The following is a 19721-nucleotide window of genomic DNA, read 5'->3' as shown; positions in this document are numbered from 1 at the left end:
GAACCAATGGAGGACGTCGAAGAGATACCAGTGTGCGACGACGACTCCACCAAAGTACTCCGGATAGGGAGAGGCCTAGATCCGGAGGAAAAGGATAAAATAATAAAAACACTGAAGGGCGCCATTGACATTTTTGCATGGCGCCAAGAGGACATGACCGGCATCAGCCCTCATGTCATCACCCATGTCCTCAACGTCAACCCGGACATGCCTCCAATACAGCAAAAGAGACGCCCGCTCGACTCGGCAAAAGCCGAGGCATTAGAGAAAGAGGTGGATAAACTTTTGTCCAATAGCATGATCCGCGACGTATACTATCCGGAATGGCTGGCCAATCCGGTCCTGGTGCCCAAGCCAAACGGGACTTGGCGGGTTTGCATAGATTTCACAGATCTAAACAAAGCCTGCCCAAAGGACTGCTTTCCGCTGCCTGTGATTGACCGGATGGTGGACGCCACCTCCGGATTTAAACCTGCTATCTTTCATGGATGCCTATGCCGGGTACAATCAAATAAATATGCATACGGCAGACCAGGAGTGCACTAGCTTCAGGACCGATAAGGGGGTATACTGTTACCTAGTCATGCCTTTCGGACTGAAAAACGCCGGAGCAACCTATCAAAGAATGGTTAACCGGATGTTTAAAAGCCTCCTGGGACGAAACATGGAAGTATATGTAGACGACATGCTCGTCAAATCCAAAGCATGCAAAAGCCATGCAAACGACTTAGAAGAATGTTTCGAAGTCGTCCGGAGATACGGCATGAAGCTCAATCCGAAGAAGTGTACCTTCGGGGTCAAGTCGGGAAAATTCTTGGGCTTCATAGTCAGCCAGAGGGGGATCGAGGCAAACCCGGAGAAAATCCAAGCTCTCTTGGACATGCCATCCCCCAAGAAACATAAGGACGTGCAAAGTTTGACCGGAAAGGTGGCCGCGTTGAGCCGCTTTATCTCACGATCCACGGACAAGTGCATACCCTTCTTCAACATACTGAAGAAATGCCAAAAGTTCGAATGGACGGACGAATGCGAAGAGGCATTCAAAAGGTTAAAAGACCATATGGCCAAACCTCCTATCCTATCAAAGCTCGTCCTTGGAGAAGACTTGTTCCTTTACTTGGCCGTCTCCGAGCATGCGGTCGATCGTCGCATTGGTCCGGGAGGAAGAAAAGATTCAGCACCCCGTGTACTATGTTAGTAAACGCATGATAGGGGCCGAGACAAGGTATCCGGTCATTGAAAAGCTAGTATTCTGCCTCCTGATGGCATCACGGAAGTTGAGACCATACTTCCAAGCCCATCCGATCAGAATTTTGACCAATCATCCACTCCGGCAAGTTCTCCAGAAACCTGAAGCCTCCGGAAGACTCCTCAAATGGGCAATGGAACTGAGTCAGTTTGACTTGCATTACGTGCCCCGGATTTCCGTAAAAGGCCAAGCCTTGGCGGACTTCATCACCGAATGTAATGAAGCCGAGGCAACAGCCAATACTCCGGAGCCACCCATCCCCACTTGGAGAGTATTTGTGGATGGAGCTTCAAATGAAAACGGTTCAGGAGCCGGAGTGGCTATGATATCGCCTACCGGGTTGCGGCTCCAGGCAGCACTCCGATTCAGCTTCACAGCTTCGAACAATGAAGCCGAATATGAGGCCCTGATAGCAGGGCTAAAGTTGGCTAAAGCTGTAGGAGCCAAGAGGGTGGAAGTCTACAGCGATTCTCAGCTGGTCGTAAACCAAGTATCCGGAGAATACCAAACCCGCGGTGAAAGGATGGCCGCGTACGTAACAATAGTCCGAGAACTGCTCCACGAGTTCACAGACTATAAAATAGAAAGAATCCCCCGAGAAAAGAACGCTCACGCGGACTGTCTGGCTAAGTTAGCCTCGGACAGTGAGATCGAAGAGCTGGGGGTAGTACCAGTGGAACGTTTGGCAGAGCCAAGCATCAAAATAAAAGAGACCACACAAACGGTTGGGCAAGAACCCAGCTGGATGGTCCCCATCATAAAATACATAACCACAGGTGAGTTGCCCCAAGAGAGGGCACTGTCTCGAAAGATTCGCATCGTGCTCATCGTTATGTAATGATGGATCAAATTCTCTACCGAAGAGGACTCAGCATGCCTTATTTAAGGTGTGTATCGGACCCTGAAGCTAGACAAATCATGCTGGAGGTCCATGAAGGGTTCTGTGGAGATCATACGGGAGGACCCAGCCTCTCAAAGAAAATATTGAGGCAGGGATACTTCTGGCCAACAATGAAAAAAGATTGTATAGACTATGTCCAAAAGTGTGACTCGTGCCAAAGGTACGCGAACATACCGAGAGCTCCTCCAAATGAGATCACGCTGATGACAAGCCCCTGGCCCTTAGCGGTCTGGGGCATAGATCTCATCGGGTCTCTACCTACGGGAAAAGGAGGAGTAAAGTATGCAATAGTAGCAGTAGACTACTTCACCAAGTGGACGGAAGGCTGAGCCTATGAAGACAATAACCGCTAAGAAGGCGTTGGACTTTGTTATCAAAAACATAGTGTGTCGATACGGCTTACCTCACAAAATAGTCTCGGACAATGGAAAGCAATTTGATTGCGAGGAATTTACTGACTTCTGCAACCAACACGGAGTAGTGAAAAGCTTCTCCGCGGTAGCCCGGCCTCAAACAAACGGCCAGGCGGAGGCGATCAATAAAATCCTAAAGGTCACCTTGAAAAAGAAGCCGCCGGCTTGTAAAAATAACCGGCTCGAAGAATTGCCAAGGGTATTGTGGGCCTACCGGACGACCCCCGAACCACAACCGGTCACTCGCCGTTCTCAATGGCATACGGTTGTGAAGCAATGGTCCCGTGGAAACATTATTCCCATCCCACGGGAGAACGACCTACGATCCGCCACTAATCGTGCCCCCGCTCCGAAGCTGCGGATCAAGTCGAAGAACTCCGGATGAGTCCCAAATACGGATGGCCGCTTATCAAAAGAAGGTGACCAAGTATTTTAACTCCAAGGTTAAAAACGAGAAAATTCGCTATTGGTGACATGGTCCTAAGAAGGGTCTTCCCGGCCACCCAAGAACCCGAGTGGGGGTACTTGGACCAAATTGGGAAGGACCATATGAAATCGAGGACGAAATCGGTTACGGCACTTACAAACTGAAAAGAATGGACGGAACTACTGTCCCAAGAGCCTGGAATGCCGATCACCTCAGAAAATACTACCAGTAGCGAATTAAAAACTTAGCTTTTGTTCAAAGGGTTTGTACCGTCCAAATGTATGCCTCCTCTATATTAAATAAAACTGAGTGCCTTAAAAACAAAGTTTCTATGCCACTCAAGGGGGTACTAGGGTATACCGCACGGACAAACAAAAACAAGCTAAGTAAAATATCCTGACCCAAAGGGCAGGTCAAGCTAAGTAAAATATCCCGACCCAAAGGGCAGGTCAAGCTAAGTAAAATATCCTGACCCAAAGGGCAGGTCAAGCTAAGTAAAATATCCTGACCCAAAGGGCAGGTCAAAAACATGCGCAAAAATAAAGAGCGTAAATATGAAACCCTGAGCCAAAGGACAGGTTGAAATATATAAAGTGTGAAAAAAGATCGCACATATATATAAATAAAAAAAAAAAATATCCTAGCCCGAAGGGTAGGTCATACACGTATAAATGGCCCGGGGACAGGCCTTAAATTGTCCCCCCTTCAAATAAAAGCTGCCGCCTGTAAGTAAATTGTTCTAAGGCAGCAGCAAGTATAGACAAAGAAAAAAAAAGGAGTTATAAAGAGAACGGGTACAATCTGGGTCAATAATATGGCAGCTCGGTCGGCCGCGGCGGAAGACGAGGTCCGATCCGTGCCTCAAGCTCAGCATCAAGTCTCTTCTTCTTCTCCCGAAATTTGGCAATCATGTCCTCGGGTTTGGGATAGAAAGAAAGCTTGATACTCTGATCATTGGTGGCCCAAGCCATGTAGACACCATCATCAAAGCGCTTCGGGCACCGGGCACAGGAGACGGGAGAAAGGAGCTCGGCCCTCTTGGCCTTCCCGATGGGCGATCTTTGTAGTCCCGAAGCTCCTTCAACTCCGCAGCTAGAGCGGCCTTGGATTCGATATCCGACTGGTGAGTCTCCTCTAGAGACCTCACCTTGGCGGCCATTTCATCCAAAGCCTCCCTGGCCTCCCGAAGGTCTCGCCTAGCCTTCTCGGCAGCCTCGGTTTGAGCCCTTAGCTCCTCCTGATGGTGGGCCTCCATCCTGCCTCTCCGCTGGGCCTCGGCCTGGATCATGTCCTCCGCCTGAGCTTCCCTCCGGATGGCCTCCTCTTCCCTGGCCTTGGCCTTCTCTTCCTTGGCCTTGGCCACTGCCTCCTGGCGCTCGGCAGCCTCCTGGTAGATCTGCCTCTCCGCTGTAAGGTCTTGGAGGACCTTCTTGACGTCGTTCATGTCCCCAAAATCGGACAGAGCGAAGCCATGGCTTATGATGTTCTTGGAGAGGCGACCACCACCGCAAGCTGAACCATGACGGGGTGTAAGGGAAAATTCCTCAAAGGAAGAAAACAAAATACAAACACCAAAAAAGGAAACGCAAGAAATTGCAAAGTACTTACCACTGTGAGGGAATGGCTGAGGTCCTGGACCTGGAAGATGGAGTTCAGGGAAGCGCAAGTGGCAAACCGCTTGGGCGCACAGCGTGTAAGCTGAGAAGCGAACTCACCGGTCATTTCCGCGGCAAAGGGAGCCAAAGTGGGCCCTAGGAGGGGACGGAACCAGTCCGCCAAAGGATCCAGGTTGAGGTTCCACGGATCATGATAGTCCGGATGGCTAATGCTCGCCTCAACCTCCGCTCGCAGAATCCTCCTAAGGGCCTCCACATCGGCATATCCCCGGGAGTACTCGTCCATAGCGTAGTTGTGTTTGGCTATGCGAAGCTCCTGCCTTGCCTCATCCCCCGGAATCGGGGTAAGCTCAATGTGAGGAGGAGCAGGATTTTCCTCCATCGGAGAAACCCCGCCGTCTAGGCCATGAGCGGGAGTGTCGGCCCTCCGAGGCCTCTTCGGCTCATCCTGGGCAACCATCTTGCCCTTGCGCTTGCGAATCAGAGCCACTTCAGGCTCCTCCTCGTCCTCCTCTGCTACCACTGGAAGGGCTTGAGGCTCTCCAGCACCCTCGGCGGCTTCCTCCGAGAAGTCCCACCCTTTCCTCGGCCTTCTCCCGAAGCACCTCCTCGTCATCCACTAAGTCAAGGGTTTCGGGAGGGGCGCCGGAAGAAACCTTCAAGGAAGGGGCCGGGGGAGAGGGAGTGAAAGCCGGAGGAGCCACCGGAGTATGGACCCCGGCAAGCTGTTCCAGGATGGCATCCATGGAGGTACCTGTTCCAATAAAATAAGCAAGTGTTAGAAGTCCGTGAGAAACTGCTTACAAAAAGGTGCAGCAAATAAACTACTCCTACCGGACTCCTAATTCGGCCCTAGCAAAGTCCCGAACTTTAATGCCGGGCATCATCTCCAAGATAACCGTCCGAGGGCCGAAACCACCGGACGCTATGTAAGCCGACGGACCTAAGGGAATAGGTTCGGAGGGCCGAGACCCATCCGGACCGACCTAGGTAATCTCCTAAGTTTGTAAAATAAAATTCCTTCAAATGATCCCCCCACCGGTCGACGGCATCTTAAACCTACGGAGACGCTCGTCGAACCCTATGGGCCTACGACCGGTATATTCATCAACGGAAGGGACATACCGAATTATCAAAGGAGACTTACCACCGGCTCCGGAAGTCTTGCTAGCACGGGAGCGCCCGAGTTTGATTCGGGACCGAAGGCCGAGGCCGGAAGTCTCGGTTCTCGAAGAACCTTCAAGACGAAGGGGTCCCCCGCCGGAAGGACCTCCAATCTCTTCTTGAAGAATCTTGTCAAAAAATTTTGCCTCGGACTTCCCGCCGATGGCTTGGCTCCTCCGCACCACCGGCTCCCCACGCGAAGCCCTCTCCCGCAGGCGGCTCGGGCACTAGAATACGCCTTCTCCTGGGCCTTCCGGTAGAGATAATCTTGGTATTTCTTCTCTGCCGTAGCAATAAGCTCATCCCGGAAGGCCTTCTCCGCAACCGGCGCCCTCACGTTAGGGCAAATAACCTTGGAAAGGTTGGAGTCATCCACGGATTGGTGAGAAAGGATAAGTTTAGCCTTTCTGCAATTCTCCGTGGTGACCAGGCCCCCGACGTCAAGATCGGCATGGTCGTAGGAGGCGAAGGCTTGGGCCCTTCGAAGGAAAGCCTGAGTGGTGAGCGTCCGCTGGTAAGGTGGGATTCGCACCCACTCCGTGAGAAGCTCCGGATGGTCCACGGCCCTAAAACCGGAGGAGAAGAAAAATCGGTGGCGGTACTCCTTAACATGAGTCTGCCTATTATACGGAACCACCCCTTCGTTAGCAGGGTGGATCCGGAACCCATAAAAACCGTCCTTAAGTTTGTCCCCTTTCTTGGGGACGGATACAAGTTCATAAAAATACAAAATCTCCGCCGGGCTGGGAGACCCCCAGCCGCGCGCGGAGTAAAAAATAAATAAGCCTGAGAGCAGGCGGTAAGCTTGAGGAATAAGTTGGTATGGCGCAAGGCCGACAAATACAAGAAAATTAACAAAATAATCCTGGAGCGGGAGCATTGCACCGGCCATCAGATGGGTCTGACTCCAAGCCCCGAAGCCATCATAGTTGAGGTTGGGCGTCTCCGAGTCACGGGGAGGCCGGTGGAAGGTCCCTGAAGTAGAGGGTTTGATTCCAGCTACATTGATGATGTTCTCCAGCTGGTGAGGGCAGGTCAGGGTCGATCGGAGCTCGGCCGCTTCCCAACCAGTAGCGCGGGACTTGTACCCTTCCTGGGCAACAGGTCCCAGAGAAACCTCCTCCAGGGTGGCAATATTCTTCCCCTTCTTCTTTGAAGACTTCGAGCCAGAAGCAGACATGTTATGCTCTGAGAAAGGCAAAAAGAAAAAACCCAGCAGTTAGGCCCCATATCAAACCCTAAATCAGAGAAAAAAGGGAGTGGGGGTCCCCTAACCGCTGGAAAGAGGCCCCCCTCCGGACACGTGTCACCTGGGAAACTCAAAAGAGAATCCCTGAACAAGTGTCGGGTGCGGTAAAATCACAGTAAAAGTGGTTTTGCAAAAAGGGGAAGAAAAGGAAAAAGTTTTCCCATGCCCTAAGCGATGGCTAAACGAAGGATACATGGCCTTCTTCAAACAAAACTGTACGCCTACGACAGAGGCATGACAATGGCGACTCTACAGCTAATACAGTAAAGCGTAAAGCCGAACTCGAAGAACTCAAACACTCACACTCCAGAAATCTCTAAGTACGAACCCAGAAAACAAGCAAAATAAATGTAAGCATGTTATTATCTAAAGATGCAAAAAACTTACAGTTGATTGTTGAACTGGGGGTACTGGGTATGATTGAGCGAGAGTTGAGAAGCACTGGCAAAACCAAACACTGGAAAATTACAGGAAGTGTTTAAGTGTTAGAAGGGCCAGGTTACTTCGAGGAATTTTCTCTCTGAGAAATTCGAGCAAAAATGGTAAGGAATGGAAAGTAACCGAAATGAAGGAAAGGTGGTGGCTTTTATAGGCAAAAATGCATGAGGAACAAGCGTCTCCACCTACCAATCGTACGGCAGGGGAAACGCACGATTCGAATTCCCAAAAGATCAACGGGCTAGATCAATCCACCATTAAGGCGGTGCAAACGTTTGAGTATCCGCCTGACACCATCAATGCGCCGCATCAATCATAGGGCGTGAAACGAATCGACCTCTGCAAAAGTGAATCACTGCATTTAATGCCATTATTAGACACACCTTCACGCGCCCCCAAGTCGTATCATAAGACCGAGGAGGCGGCTGGAAACATTCCTGCGAACAAACGTATTGTCGCATTAAATAACATCATTTAATGTGCCCCCACGCGCTCGAGGCTCGAGCTGGGGAAATGAGGAGTCAACTGGAGACACTTGAACAAGCCTTGGTTTATTTTTACTAAGTAAACAAGGCTTGGGGGGTAAATGTTGCTCCTAAATTCGCCCAATATACGTGGACCAGTCAAGAGGGGACACGTGGATCAAATTACTTGAGAAGAACTGCTAAGTCTTTGTATGACACCAGGAAGCATTATTCGCATGGGTCCCGGAAGATGTACCCGGAGTACAAGGTACTCCCGGAAGCGAGCATAGCTTAAAGGCACTCCGGGATGTGTCAGGTCTCTCCCGAGAAATCAAGTCGCATTTAATGCTGCATGGGAGGAAGCGTGTTGGGACTGTAACACGCAATAAAGTCTGACGGCACAACCCCCAAACAAGCTACAAGGTAATGATCATTTAAGTCTAGCGACGGCTACTCTGCGAAGAGTCACGTCAATCATAAGACAAAAAGGACATTCTCCATAAAAACCCTACAGCACCTAGGGATTTGACCATGCATCACCCATGGTATATTCATCGGAAATGCCCAACTTTATGGATTCTTACAGACACATATGTAAGAACAATTCTAGGGATTACCCCACCAAAACACTATAAATACCCCCTCAAAGCTCATTTAAGGGGGTCGGAGGATCTTGGCTGCTTAAGAGCAAGAAGAGAAAAAACTCACCAAGAACATTCTTTGTATTAAAGAGGGAAACATTCTCCCAAGTGTAGAATCTGTATTAAAGATATCCATAAATAGCAGTGGCTCGTGGACTAAGGCTCATTAACGCCCCAACCACGTAAAAAGTCTTCATCTCGTTTTCTTACAGCTCATCATTACATTCATATTTTACTAGTTGCCGAAAACCTCGGTCAACAGTAACCATTTTAGAAAGGAATAATTACATAAGACACCATTTTTTGTAAAATATATACATTTTTACATGCAAGTAATGTTTTTTTTTTTTTATATTTTTACGGTTTTCTAAAAAAATAAAACGAAAACAACATAAAATCAACAAGAAAACTACATAAAAGTAACATCAAAATAACAATAAAAAATAATATACATATAACAAAAAATCAACAACAAATTAACATGATTACAACATAAAACGACCGTATTTTCTGTAAATAAACTCAAAAAAATCGTAAAAATGTTTAAAAGTCCGTGAAACTGTATTTTTATAATTTTTTTTTGTTGTTTTTATGTTTTTGTAATATAATCCCTCTTAGAAACTCAAACTTTAAATTTAAAAAAAAAAAAAAAAAAATAGTATATGAAATAATTTTTTAAAACATTAATTATTTTTTAAAATAGTCGCACTTAAATATTTTTAGGAGCCAACCCACAATCTTGGCGCGTGAGTGCAATGCCACTAGTAGTAAGAATAAATTGCATGGAATGGAATCCCATAAAGCTGATAAGAGGGGGTAGGTCATCAGTGATGGAGAATCTGACCAGAAAGAGAAAAATAATATTAATTAATTAAACAAAATCCAAAATCCGAAATGCTTTAATCACAAGCTAAAGCTACCAATCATTTTTCTTTGCGTATCAAGTTGAGAGTCATAATAAGCAAGAAAGAAGAAAATCCCAGGAGCTCTGCCCGCTATTTCTTCAAAATTTCAAGCCTTCCCAAGATCAGTAATTGGGGAAGGCGGGCAGATTTGCTCCAAGTTATTTTGATTCTTTGAGATCAACCACAGAGACTATTCTTGTGATTCTTTGGAAAATCTTGTTGGGAATTTTCTTTTTGTGTGATGGGTGTTTCAGATGATTGTGATGGTGGTTCATTATCATCTTCACGGGGTTCACGGGGTTGGGGAGGTGGCATTAAGAGCTTGACCAGGAGGAAACAGGTGGATTCTGCTAATGATAAGAAAGGACCTCAATTGGCCAAAGAGTTATCTGTTCCCTATCTTGTTGCAATTGGTAACATTTGGTTTTTCTTTCTTTAAACTAACTCCAATAATTGGTCGATCTTCCCATTTATTAATATGGATTTTATTATTTTGAAGCTGTTTGTTTTAGATTAATGTATGCCCAGTAGTTGTATGATGATATTAACACATTTCTATCACCCAAGTCTACTGTCAAATTTTAATGTTCAACAGTTCAAAACTGATTGATTGGGACGCTACTTTATTTTCTCTAGTTTGAGGCAGAAGTTGTTTGATTACATAAGAGAGCCATTTATAGTAGGGGTTGGCAATTCGTGTCATGGAACAAAATTCTTTATATCAAATAATTATCAAATGTGAATAAGCTATAATGTATTTTTGTGAGTAATTTTCTTTAATTTCAACAATATACTGAATATAAACAGATTAATTCATGTTAGTTTCGAGCGTGTTTAACCTAATCAACGCAAAAAATTGTTTTTGTCATTCGGGTTCGATCCACACCTATTTTTCATGACACTTACTCGTAATAATTCATGTCGAGTTTGTGTTGTCGTGTCGGGTTGTGACATGAATTACCATCCCTAGTTATATTGTCACCATTGGAAAAGTAAAGATGATCAACAAAGTGCTGATCACGAAAAGCAAAGGTGATAAACAAAGTTTTGATCTAATACTATTCTTCTTAAATTAAAACAGATATCCCTTGACTCTCCTAGTTTGACATGTAACATTTGTATCTTTTGTAGTTTTGTTTTCCTGAACTCATCAGTTAATTCGTCTATATACTTTGATCAGGAGTTGGCTCAACAATTGGAGCTGGAGTTTATATCCTAGTTGGAACAGTTGCTAGAGAGCATACTGGACCAGCCTTGACCATTTCATTTTTAATAGCTGGAATAGCTGCTGCTCTATCAGCTTTTTGCTATGCAGAGCTCTCAAGTCGTTGCCCTTCTGCAGGAAGTGCCTATCATTATTCATATATATGTGCTGGAGAAGGGTATTCCGTTTTTTCTTTAATTATTTGTTTCATCAATTGGGTACTTTTGAAAGAATTAAAATTATAAACACCATTTGAATTATGCCATTAAATGCCTATTGCGAAATATACGTCAAAGGTGACAAAACTTCCATTATACATATAGGTAAGGAAATAGGGTGCAATCTCAAATTTTTCCTTTCCTTGGAGGGGAGGAATGACTAATCTCAAGTTTCTGTTTTGATGTATATGATGAATGTTCTCTGGAATGGGGTGGGTGTTCAATATGTGGTTTATTTTTTCAGATTGTAATTTTTTTACTTTTATGTTTGCTAGACTTGCTTGGTTGGTTGGTTGGGCTTTATTACTGGAATATACACTTAGTGGGGCAGCTGTTGCTAGAGGAATATCTCCAAATTTGGTATATAAATTCCTTAAACTCTAAACTTTTTTTTTTCTTTCCTGAATTTCAATTTGAATAAGATTTATTGTCAATGCTGCTATTAAATTTTGTTTCGTCGTTTTTGCGCAGTCCAAAATTTTTGATATTAGCAATTGGTTTCTTACATTTTGTATGAAGTTCCTATGGCAGCTGTCTTAGTCTCTGTCGCTTGATGTTGATATGAAAGTTAAATTTGTCTTTGGGTTATGAAAGTTACTGTTTTTCTGCAATAATTTCACTATTTTTACCCGCATTCTTTTTCCTCTTCTTCTTTCTCTTATAGGGATTTCTTTTTGGAGGACAGAACAACCTGCCAGCTTTTCTTAGCCGTCAATATATCCCTGGGCTTGACATTACGGTTGATCCCTTTGCTGCAGTTTTGGTATTTGTTGTCACTGGGCTCCTGTCTGTGGGAATTAAGGAAGTAAGCTATATGTTTGTGCTCTAGTCTTGTTTAATTTGAGGCCAACATTTGATTGTTTTCCATTACCTCAAATTTGTTAGGCTCATCTTATATCACTTAAATATTGCAGAGTACTCTAGCACAAGCTATAGTGACAACAGCAAATGTTTGCGTACTGCTATTTGTCATAATAGCGGGTACTTACTTGGGTTTCAAGTCTGGATGGGTTGGATATGAGCTTCCTACTGGGTATTTAGACAACCATCTTTTTTGCCTTTCTGTTTTCTTTTATAGGATACAATAGAGTTAGGCAATCTATTTCTCTTTCTATGTATATAATATATATAGATGAATAATAATGTTTTAAAAAATATATCTTCCTTTTCTAAAGGTATTTTCCCTTTGGGGTTGATGGAATGCTTGCTGGATCTGCTACAGTTTTCTTTTCGTACATTGGCTTTGATACAGTTGCAAGCACCGCTGAAGAGGTACTAGTATTTTTTTTTTTTATTGTCTTTACCAAAATTTATTTTTGGGTAGGGTGGGGTATGGGGTGCGATTAATAAAGGGGAGCTTACATTTTTGAAGTTCCTATTTTTCTTATTTTCGTAGGTGAAAAACCCTCGACGAGATTTACCTCTGGGTATTGGAGCATCACTTTCTATCTGCTGTGCTTTGTACATGTTGGTCTCTGTTGTCATCGTCGGTTTGGTACCCTATAATGCAATGGATCCTGACACTCCCATCTCTACTGCATTTGCTAGCCATGGGATGGATTGGGCTTCGTAAGTTTACAGATATGCTATGATAATTTTTGAAAATTTGTTGAAAGCTGTGACTAAATTTAACAGACTTTTTATGCTTGTCATTAAAGGTATGTGATAACTGTTGGAGCTGTTACTGCACTCTGCTCGACGTTGATGGGTTCTCTCCTTCCTCAGGTACAAATTGGTTGTTAATGTGTTTTCCTCTGTCACAATTTCACAATTTATTGGTTTTTGCTTTTGAGCTAGCTATTGTTCATGCTGTATTATGCTTTTGAGCTAGATATGGGTGTACACCATTTATAGGATTTTTCGCGTAACTAAGATATCTTTATCTTTGTCTTTTGATACTAATTCCCTTTCCCTGCTCAATCCTTGCAATTAAGATAGTATGTAATAGAGATGGTCGTAATTATGTGGGGTTGGAATGAATGATGATTGTACATTTGATAACTAATAATAGAAATGCATGTTTACAGTGGAAATAGAATATGATTTTGTTATATACCTTAATATTAGTCTCATTAGTATAATTGATTAGAATTTTAGAGGCTGAGTTGTCAAAATATTAGTAGCTTTAAGTGAGCTATCCTATATTACTAAGTGAGTAAAAGATTACTCAGGGAGATACCAAACTGCCCGAAAGGTTTGGAACTTTGTAATATCTCTTTTTGGTATCAATAAATACCTATTTTCTAATTCTTTCAAGTATTGGGTGTGGCTTGTCTTGAAAATGTGGGATAAAGTTAGATATTGGGTAGCAATGTGAACGAGTTCAAAAGGCCCCCCGCTTTTTTTTTTTTTCACTTAGCTAGCTAAATATTAGAGTGTCTTGTTGTAAATGTCTTCAGTATAATTTCTCAAACTAGTATTTTTTTCATTATTAATATAAGTTCAGCTGGGGCCACTGCCTAGACTTATAAACTTGGGGCCTATGGGAGTTTTATTGCTTAAACTGCCAGGGCCAAAAATTAAAAATATATGTATATTTATAGTTAAGTTTATTTGTTTATTTAAAATTGGTAATAGGAATGCAAAGGTAGGCAGTAGTCTGTCCTGATACAGAATGTACCCGTTAACTGTAAGACAGAAGGAAGAATGAAAAACAATGCTTTACAAGCACGAGCATTTTTTAGTTTATCATACAATAATTGATCATTTTTGTTTTATATGGAACCATATTTAGTATTAGAGAAAGGATAGAGTTGCAACTTGCAAAAGATGATGCTGGGAATACAGAAGGTCATAAGGGATCACTTTAAATAACCACCAAACGTGTCTTATCTTTATGTTTGCCAAAAAAAAAGAAAAAGAAAAAGAAAATAAGGAACTTTACACATTCCTGTTTTTCTTATTATCACGTGACAGTGATAGAACAAGGAAGACCGATTTTTCTCAATTTTATAAACATTTTTCTTGAATATCTAAAAAATTCAACATTTTTTTAGCAAGAGTGCCGGCATATAGCCGATGATGTCACATTCCAGAGCTTCTTTCTTCTACTTGATTTAGATCTTGATACAGTAATTGATTATAAAATAACTAATCTTAAAATAATTACTGAATTAATGTTCTAATTAGGCTTAGGTATAGTACTATTCAATTACAGGCTGTATTTTAGTTTGTGATATTTATCATGAATCCAGAAATGAAAGTATAGTAGTTATTGCTCAGTAGGTTGCCCTCCTAAATTTATATTATTTCTTAAATGTGAAGATTCATTTGCTCCTTTCTGCTGGTTTATTACCATGAATCTTCTATTGTTGTCATTTATGTATCTTTCCTTTTTGTTAATTCTATTTTAAATTTTTCCTGGATAACACTGTTATTTCTTGATTTCTTAGCCAAGAATTCTGATGGCAATGGCTAGGGATGGGTTGCTGCCATCATTCTTTTCAGATGTTAACGAGCGCACACAAGTTCCTATAAAGAGCACACTGGTAACTGGAATTGGTGCTGCAATCTTGGCATTCTTTATGGATGTTTCAGAATTGGCGGGAATGGTAAGTTACATATTTTCTGGGTAATTATTGCAATGTTTGTTTTTTTTTTTCTGCAATGTAGTGTATTTTTTTTTCATTTTGTTATGAAGATGCACACAGTGGCGGTACTAGAGAAGATCATGGTGCATTGAGATTTATTGGGAGCAATTTTTTTATCACAAAGCAACTCAACAAAACTGATATGATGTAAAAATTGAGTGATGCCGAAAACATTAGCTGTGATCTTTCCTATCATTTTTGTTTTTGCAAGTGTCTTCTAAATCTGAAAACTTGGATAATGTTGGGAGAATCAAGTATTGGGTAGTTTTGCGGTTATTTGATGTAAAACATGTCAGGAATCTATTCTTTTCAGGCTTCTTAAGGGAGCTGGCATCTATCTTGTAATTATTGGACTTCTCTCCTTTCTTTGTACTTCTTTCTGCTTCACATTCTTTTTTCCTATTATTTTATTATTAGCTGGTCATCTAGTTAAGGTGTCAAGCTTCAGAGTATTGAAGATTTTAAAAATTATCACGGATTATGTCGTCAACCATTTATTGGGCAGTTATCTAGGTATGTCCTTTCAATTGAATATAGGCATTTTTTTTCCTCCAATGTACTGCTGATGAGTAGGGATGAGGAGTCAATAGGGAGTGGGAATGCAAGCCTATTATGCAGATTACTATGCTGGAAAAATGTTGGTAGTAAAAAAAAAAGAATGCTCATTGTTTGTTAAGTATCATAGTCATAGAGCATCTGTTGTTTCATAGGTAGTTTCTACAAATGTAAATTTTGAGTATAGCTATAATGGTTATGTGCTGGGCATCCTGGTTAGAGTTGAACATAAGAATTTTTGAAGATTTTGAGGTTAATCCTGAAAGCCTATGAGATAAGGTTAGATATTGGGTAGCTATTTGGTTGTACAATGTGAAAGAGTTCAAATGAAGGTTATTTGTTGATTTAGCCAGAGATTGGAGTTTCTTGCTGTAATTTCTAGTCTGATGTATTTTCCCATTTTTGAATGTTTTCAGTTCCTTTTATAAAAACGTACAAATTTAAACTTTGAATTCCAGTTTGTGTTTTTTGTACTGATGCCTTTGCCATTGGCAGGTCAGCGTGGGTACACTTGTTGCGTTTACTATGGTAGCAATATCTGTATTAATACTCAGGTATGTCCCACCAGATGAGGTGCCACTGCCACCATCTCTTCATGAGTCCATTGATTCATTCGCATTGCAGTATGGTGAGAGTAGTAAGAAAAGCAACGGAAAAGATCCCAAGGTTATTGTTATCTCCTCCAAGGATAGTGCTCAACCTTTACTTGATGAAGTAGATGTCTCCGTGGAAATTCCTTTGATTGCCAAACATCTACATATTGGCAACTGTAAGTCCTGTAATGCTTTCTTATTCCTATGAAATTAGGTACAAACACTTATTGTGATGCCAATTACATCTACTTTATAACTATAATGCTAAATAAATTCAAGCATTTGATGTGCGCTCAATAGCTTTCTGTTTTGGTACTGTGACCATTACATTTGTTGCTGCTATAATATTTTCCCCCGCTTGTTAAAACTATGTTAGAGGTGACTGAACTATGTCTGAAGCTTTGTTTGCTTTTTCTTTTTTTTATTTAATTGTATTTTTCCTTCAGTAGCATCATTTTTTTCTATGTTCAGTTTGGCATATGGGCTGTTACATGGATATGTTAGAGCATGGATTTCTGTTACGACCTTTGTTTGTTCTGAGATTTAGGAATCTAATTATGCATTCTATTCTTTTTCATGCTATATGATTTTCCTATCCTATGTCTCTGGTTTCTTCTGAAAAATGTTTAAGTACCATCTTATTGATTGTTGCAGATGTTATGAATGAAAGTAAAAGGCGAAAAATTGCTGGCTGGACGATTATGTTAACATGCATTGGGGAGTTTCTCCTTGCGTATTCAGCTTCAAGTTTGGGCTTTCCAAGGTATGTTAATTCCTTGGTTCGTTTTAATTTTGGCTCATAGTATATCCTGTTTCCCAATTACATGGGGTATGTGATGTGAGTCATGGATGCCATTTGGCTCTTTTGTCCACAAATTTTTTGATTCTCAGAGATTTGATGTAAACACTGGCCTCTCATTTTTGTGGAAGGTACTTGTGGTTTTAGTTGTTCTGGTTGACCCCAAAATTAAGTAAAAATGGTTGCACATTATTTGTGGGGTTTCCATTTTCATATATTTTCAATTTTTTTTGGCATTTCCCACTTCTAAGATTTTGTCTGTTCATTGTTCTTCCAGCTTTCTTCGGTACTCATTGTGTGGAGTTGGTGGTGCTCTTATTTTATCTGGTCTTGTTGTGCTGACCTGTATAGATCAAGACGATGCACGCCACAGCTTCGGACACGCAGGAGGTATGCTCACTAGTTATATTTAATACTTGGGGGGTGGGGTATACTTGGTATTTCTTTGAATTAATGGATGCAAGTACACTACTAAGCAGTGGAGATATTGGTGAAAATAGGTACAGTTATTTATGGTTAGATGTTCTTGAGAAGTCGGCTATGGCTATGTCTATACTTGTTAAGCATGTCTCATAAATTTATGCCATGCCCAAGTGTACCTATATATGAGTTGGGCTATTCCTTGGGCCACATCACAAATTGTGTGTTTGATAAGAGGAAGTGGAATGAGGAAGAAGAGCGGTTGGAGGATTAGTTTGTGTATGGAAATGGTAGTATGGATTTCGTATTATCAGGCTTAGCCTATAATTATCTCATCATAATTGGATCCTTCCATTCATATGAGATATAATACAACAGGAGAAGAGTCTTCCTCTCCTCAATATTTTTCCTCCCTAAGTCATGCAACCCTCTACGTAGCCATGCCCAAGTGTACTATATATCCATATCATTTGTACTAGAGTGCCATAATATTTTGAAATGCATTCATCCAAGTTATTTATTAACAGAGATCATCTATTTCTTTTTTCAGGTTTCATTTGCCCGTTTGTCCCATTGCTGCCTATTGCTTGTATCCTCATCAATGTGTACCTTCTGGTTAATCTCGGGTAATTATTTAATTTATTACTTTTATATGTTCTTTTATTTTATTTTATGTTACATTATACTTTTCTTTTTCCAAGAACCATGGGATAGATTCGTATGCTTTAGCTGAGAAAAAGAAAACAACTCAATAATATTGGCAAGAAAGGACAATGCAATCTCAAAGCAACCAACTAAATCTTTTGATTCTTCAGAGATATTGAAAATGTTGTCTGTGTAGGAGATTTACTAGTTTGATAAATTCAGAAGGCAAGACTTCTAAAAATTGAACATAACTAGGCAGTCATATAGACGAGCAAATAAACAATCCTAATTGATAAGTATTGAAATCAGATAATATCAAATCCTTAGTTAATATCTCTTATTCATCATAGCTGTCCTTTGGAATTGGAACTTGGGCTTCTGAGACTGTTCCCAGTTTTTGAATTGCATATTTTCTTTCTCTAGCAGCTAATAGAAAATTTACTTTCATTTCACGTGCAGAGCTGCAACTTGGGCGCGGGTTTCTGTGTGGCTGGTTCTAGGGGTCGTGGTCTATTTGTTTTATGGTCGTACACACAGCTCACTGCGAGATGCAGTTTATGTTCCGACTGCACACGCAGATGAAATTCGTCATGGTTCAGCAAACTATGTGGCTTAGTTCCCATTGTCAAGGAATTTCATGTGATCCAACCAAGTATGGTTTGTAACAAAGGTGTTGTCTTGTTAATATTTACTTGCATTATTTATTGCCGGAAGGACTACAAAAGTAGTCCACTCCTTTGTACGATAGACCTTACAGATATCATGTTTGTTCTTACTTGTAAATAGAATTTGCAACAAAAGTCTCACCACTTTTACTGATTTCATTATACAAGTATTTTAGAGCTCTCTCTCTCTCTCTCTCTCTCTCTCTCTCTCTCTCTCTCTCTCTATTAGTTTAGAATCAATCAAATATATATATATATATATTATATTTATTTAGAGGCTATGTAAATATTACTTAAGATGAAAATGTTAAAATTGAAACACAATAAATATTATTTAGGGATTTTTTCTGTTATAACCTAATAGGGCAATATTAGTACAAAAATACTTTGGATTGGCTTAATAAATTTTTATAGTCCAATAAAAAAAAAAATAACAAAAATATATCTTCCTCTACAATTGCAGTCGCACTAGCATCGCACTAGAGAAACAAAGCCAACTACGATAGGAGTTCGATAACAATAGCTAATATTCTAATTGTTGCTGTTTTTTGGAATTTCAATGTTGAAATTATTCAATTCCAGTTGTGACATTAAACTAAATTCACATTCTTCTTGTGTCATGAATTTGGCCATGTAATTTTGATAATTTTGTTTTTACTATCAACTTTATTGACACTCTGATAATTGATGTATCAATAATTATACACTGATCAAACTTTATTATTTTTAGTGTTATTTGTAGGTATTTCATATAGACAATCCAACATAGGACTTTCATAAAAATAATTCTAATGTGGTCAATTTGTTCATAAAAATAATTCAATATGGTTAGGGTTGAATTATTAGGAATATAAAAAGTGATAAAAATAGGGTAAAAACTTGATGGCCGGCCACTTAATGATCCCCACACAAGTTTGGGTTTTGTTATTTTTTCCAATTATTTTACCTATTTTTCATACATACCACTTTTTACAGTTTCAACCCTATAAATGTCAAAACTATTTATTTAATAACTAAAATAACTATCAAATAAAATTGTCATTTATAATATTTATTAATTAGACTCCATAAAGTCTCTTAATTAACAAATAAATTCCAAAACACTATTTCTTCACAATCAAGCCCTATCTTAGTAAAAAAATCATAAACTAGACATGGTCTAAATTTAGAATTATTGATTAATTAGAATCAATTAACTGAGTCTTACAAGCAGTTTGTCTCAACTAGTATGGGGACCATGGGCCTATATAACCGAGCTTCCAAGCAGATTTAGAATTTACCAAGTAAATTCACTAACTTATTAATTCCTCATTGCATCCACCATAGAACTTGGAATTGCACTCTCAGTTACATAGAACGCTCTATATGTTCCACGATATAGATACGTTATTAATTATCCATTGTTGTAATCCCAATAATCAATGATCCTCTATAGATGATCTACATTGCATATGGACAAAATTACCGTTACACCCTTTCAATGTATTTTATCCTTAAAACACTTGGCCACCTATACATGATATTTTAGTGAACTAATATAATCACTAAAATGAGATCTCAATCAT

At 40.8% G+C, this 19721-nt stretch overlaps 1 protein-coding gene across 2 annotated transcripts; it reads left to right on the top strand.

The window, feature by feature from the left end:
• Positions 1 to 9295: 9295 nt before the first annotated feature.
• LOC115696988 (cationic amino acid transporter 2, vacuolar) lies at positions 9296 to 18337 on the top strand. 2 transcript variants are annotated; one of them, XM_030623883.2, is made up of 14 exons: positions 9296 to 9880; positions 10648 to 10849; positions 11165 to 11249; positions 11554 to 11694; positions 11804 to 11922; positions 12065 to 12161; positions 12286 to 12458; positions 12548 to 12614; positions 14282 to 14440; positions 15530 to 15803; positions 16282 to 16390; positions 16704 to 16816; positions 17397 to 17472; positions 17951 to 18337. In XM_030623883.2, the coding sequence occupies exons 1-14, from the start codon at positions 9709 to 9711 to the stop codon at positions 18105 to 18107; spliced, it is 1944 nt and encodes a 647-aa protein (XP_030479743.1). In that variant the 5' UTR covers positions 9296 to 9708; the 3' UTR covers positions 18108 to 18337. The 2 variants fall into 2 exon arrangements, with proteins under 2 accessions (XP_030479743.1, XP_030479744.1); XM_030623884.2 differs by having other exon boundaries at positions 9369 to 10499.
• Positions 18338 to 19721: the final 1384 nt, after the last annotated feature.

This window comes from Cannabis sativa, chromosome 7 (genome assembly GCF_029168945.1).
Source record: "Cannabis sativa cultivar Pink pepper isolate KNU-18-1 chromosome 7, ASM2916894v1, whole genome shotgun sequence".
Lineage (NCBI taxonomy): Eukaryota > Viridiplantae > Streptophyta > Magnoliopsida > Rosales > Cannabaceae > Cannabis > Cannabis sativa.
This window is presented reverse-complemented; position numbering and strand designations above follow the sequence as displayed.

Coding starts and splice junctions, on each gene's coding strand:
- LOC115696988 (XM_030623883.2), top strand. CDS start 9,709: ATGGGTGTTTCAGATGATTGTGATGGTGGTTCATTATCATCTTCACGG. Junction 10,850..11,164: donor TATATATGTGCTGGAGAAGG/GTATTCCGTTTT, acceptor TATGTTTGCTAG/ACTTGCTTGGTTGGTTGGTT. Junction 14,441..15,529: donor TTTCAGAATTGGCGGGAATG/GTAAGTTACATA, acceptor TGCCATTGGCAG/GTCAGCGTGGGTACACTTGT.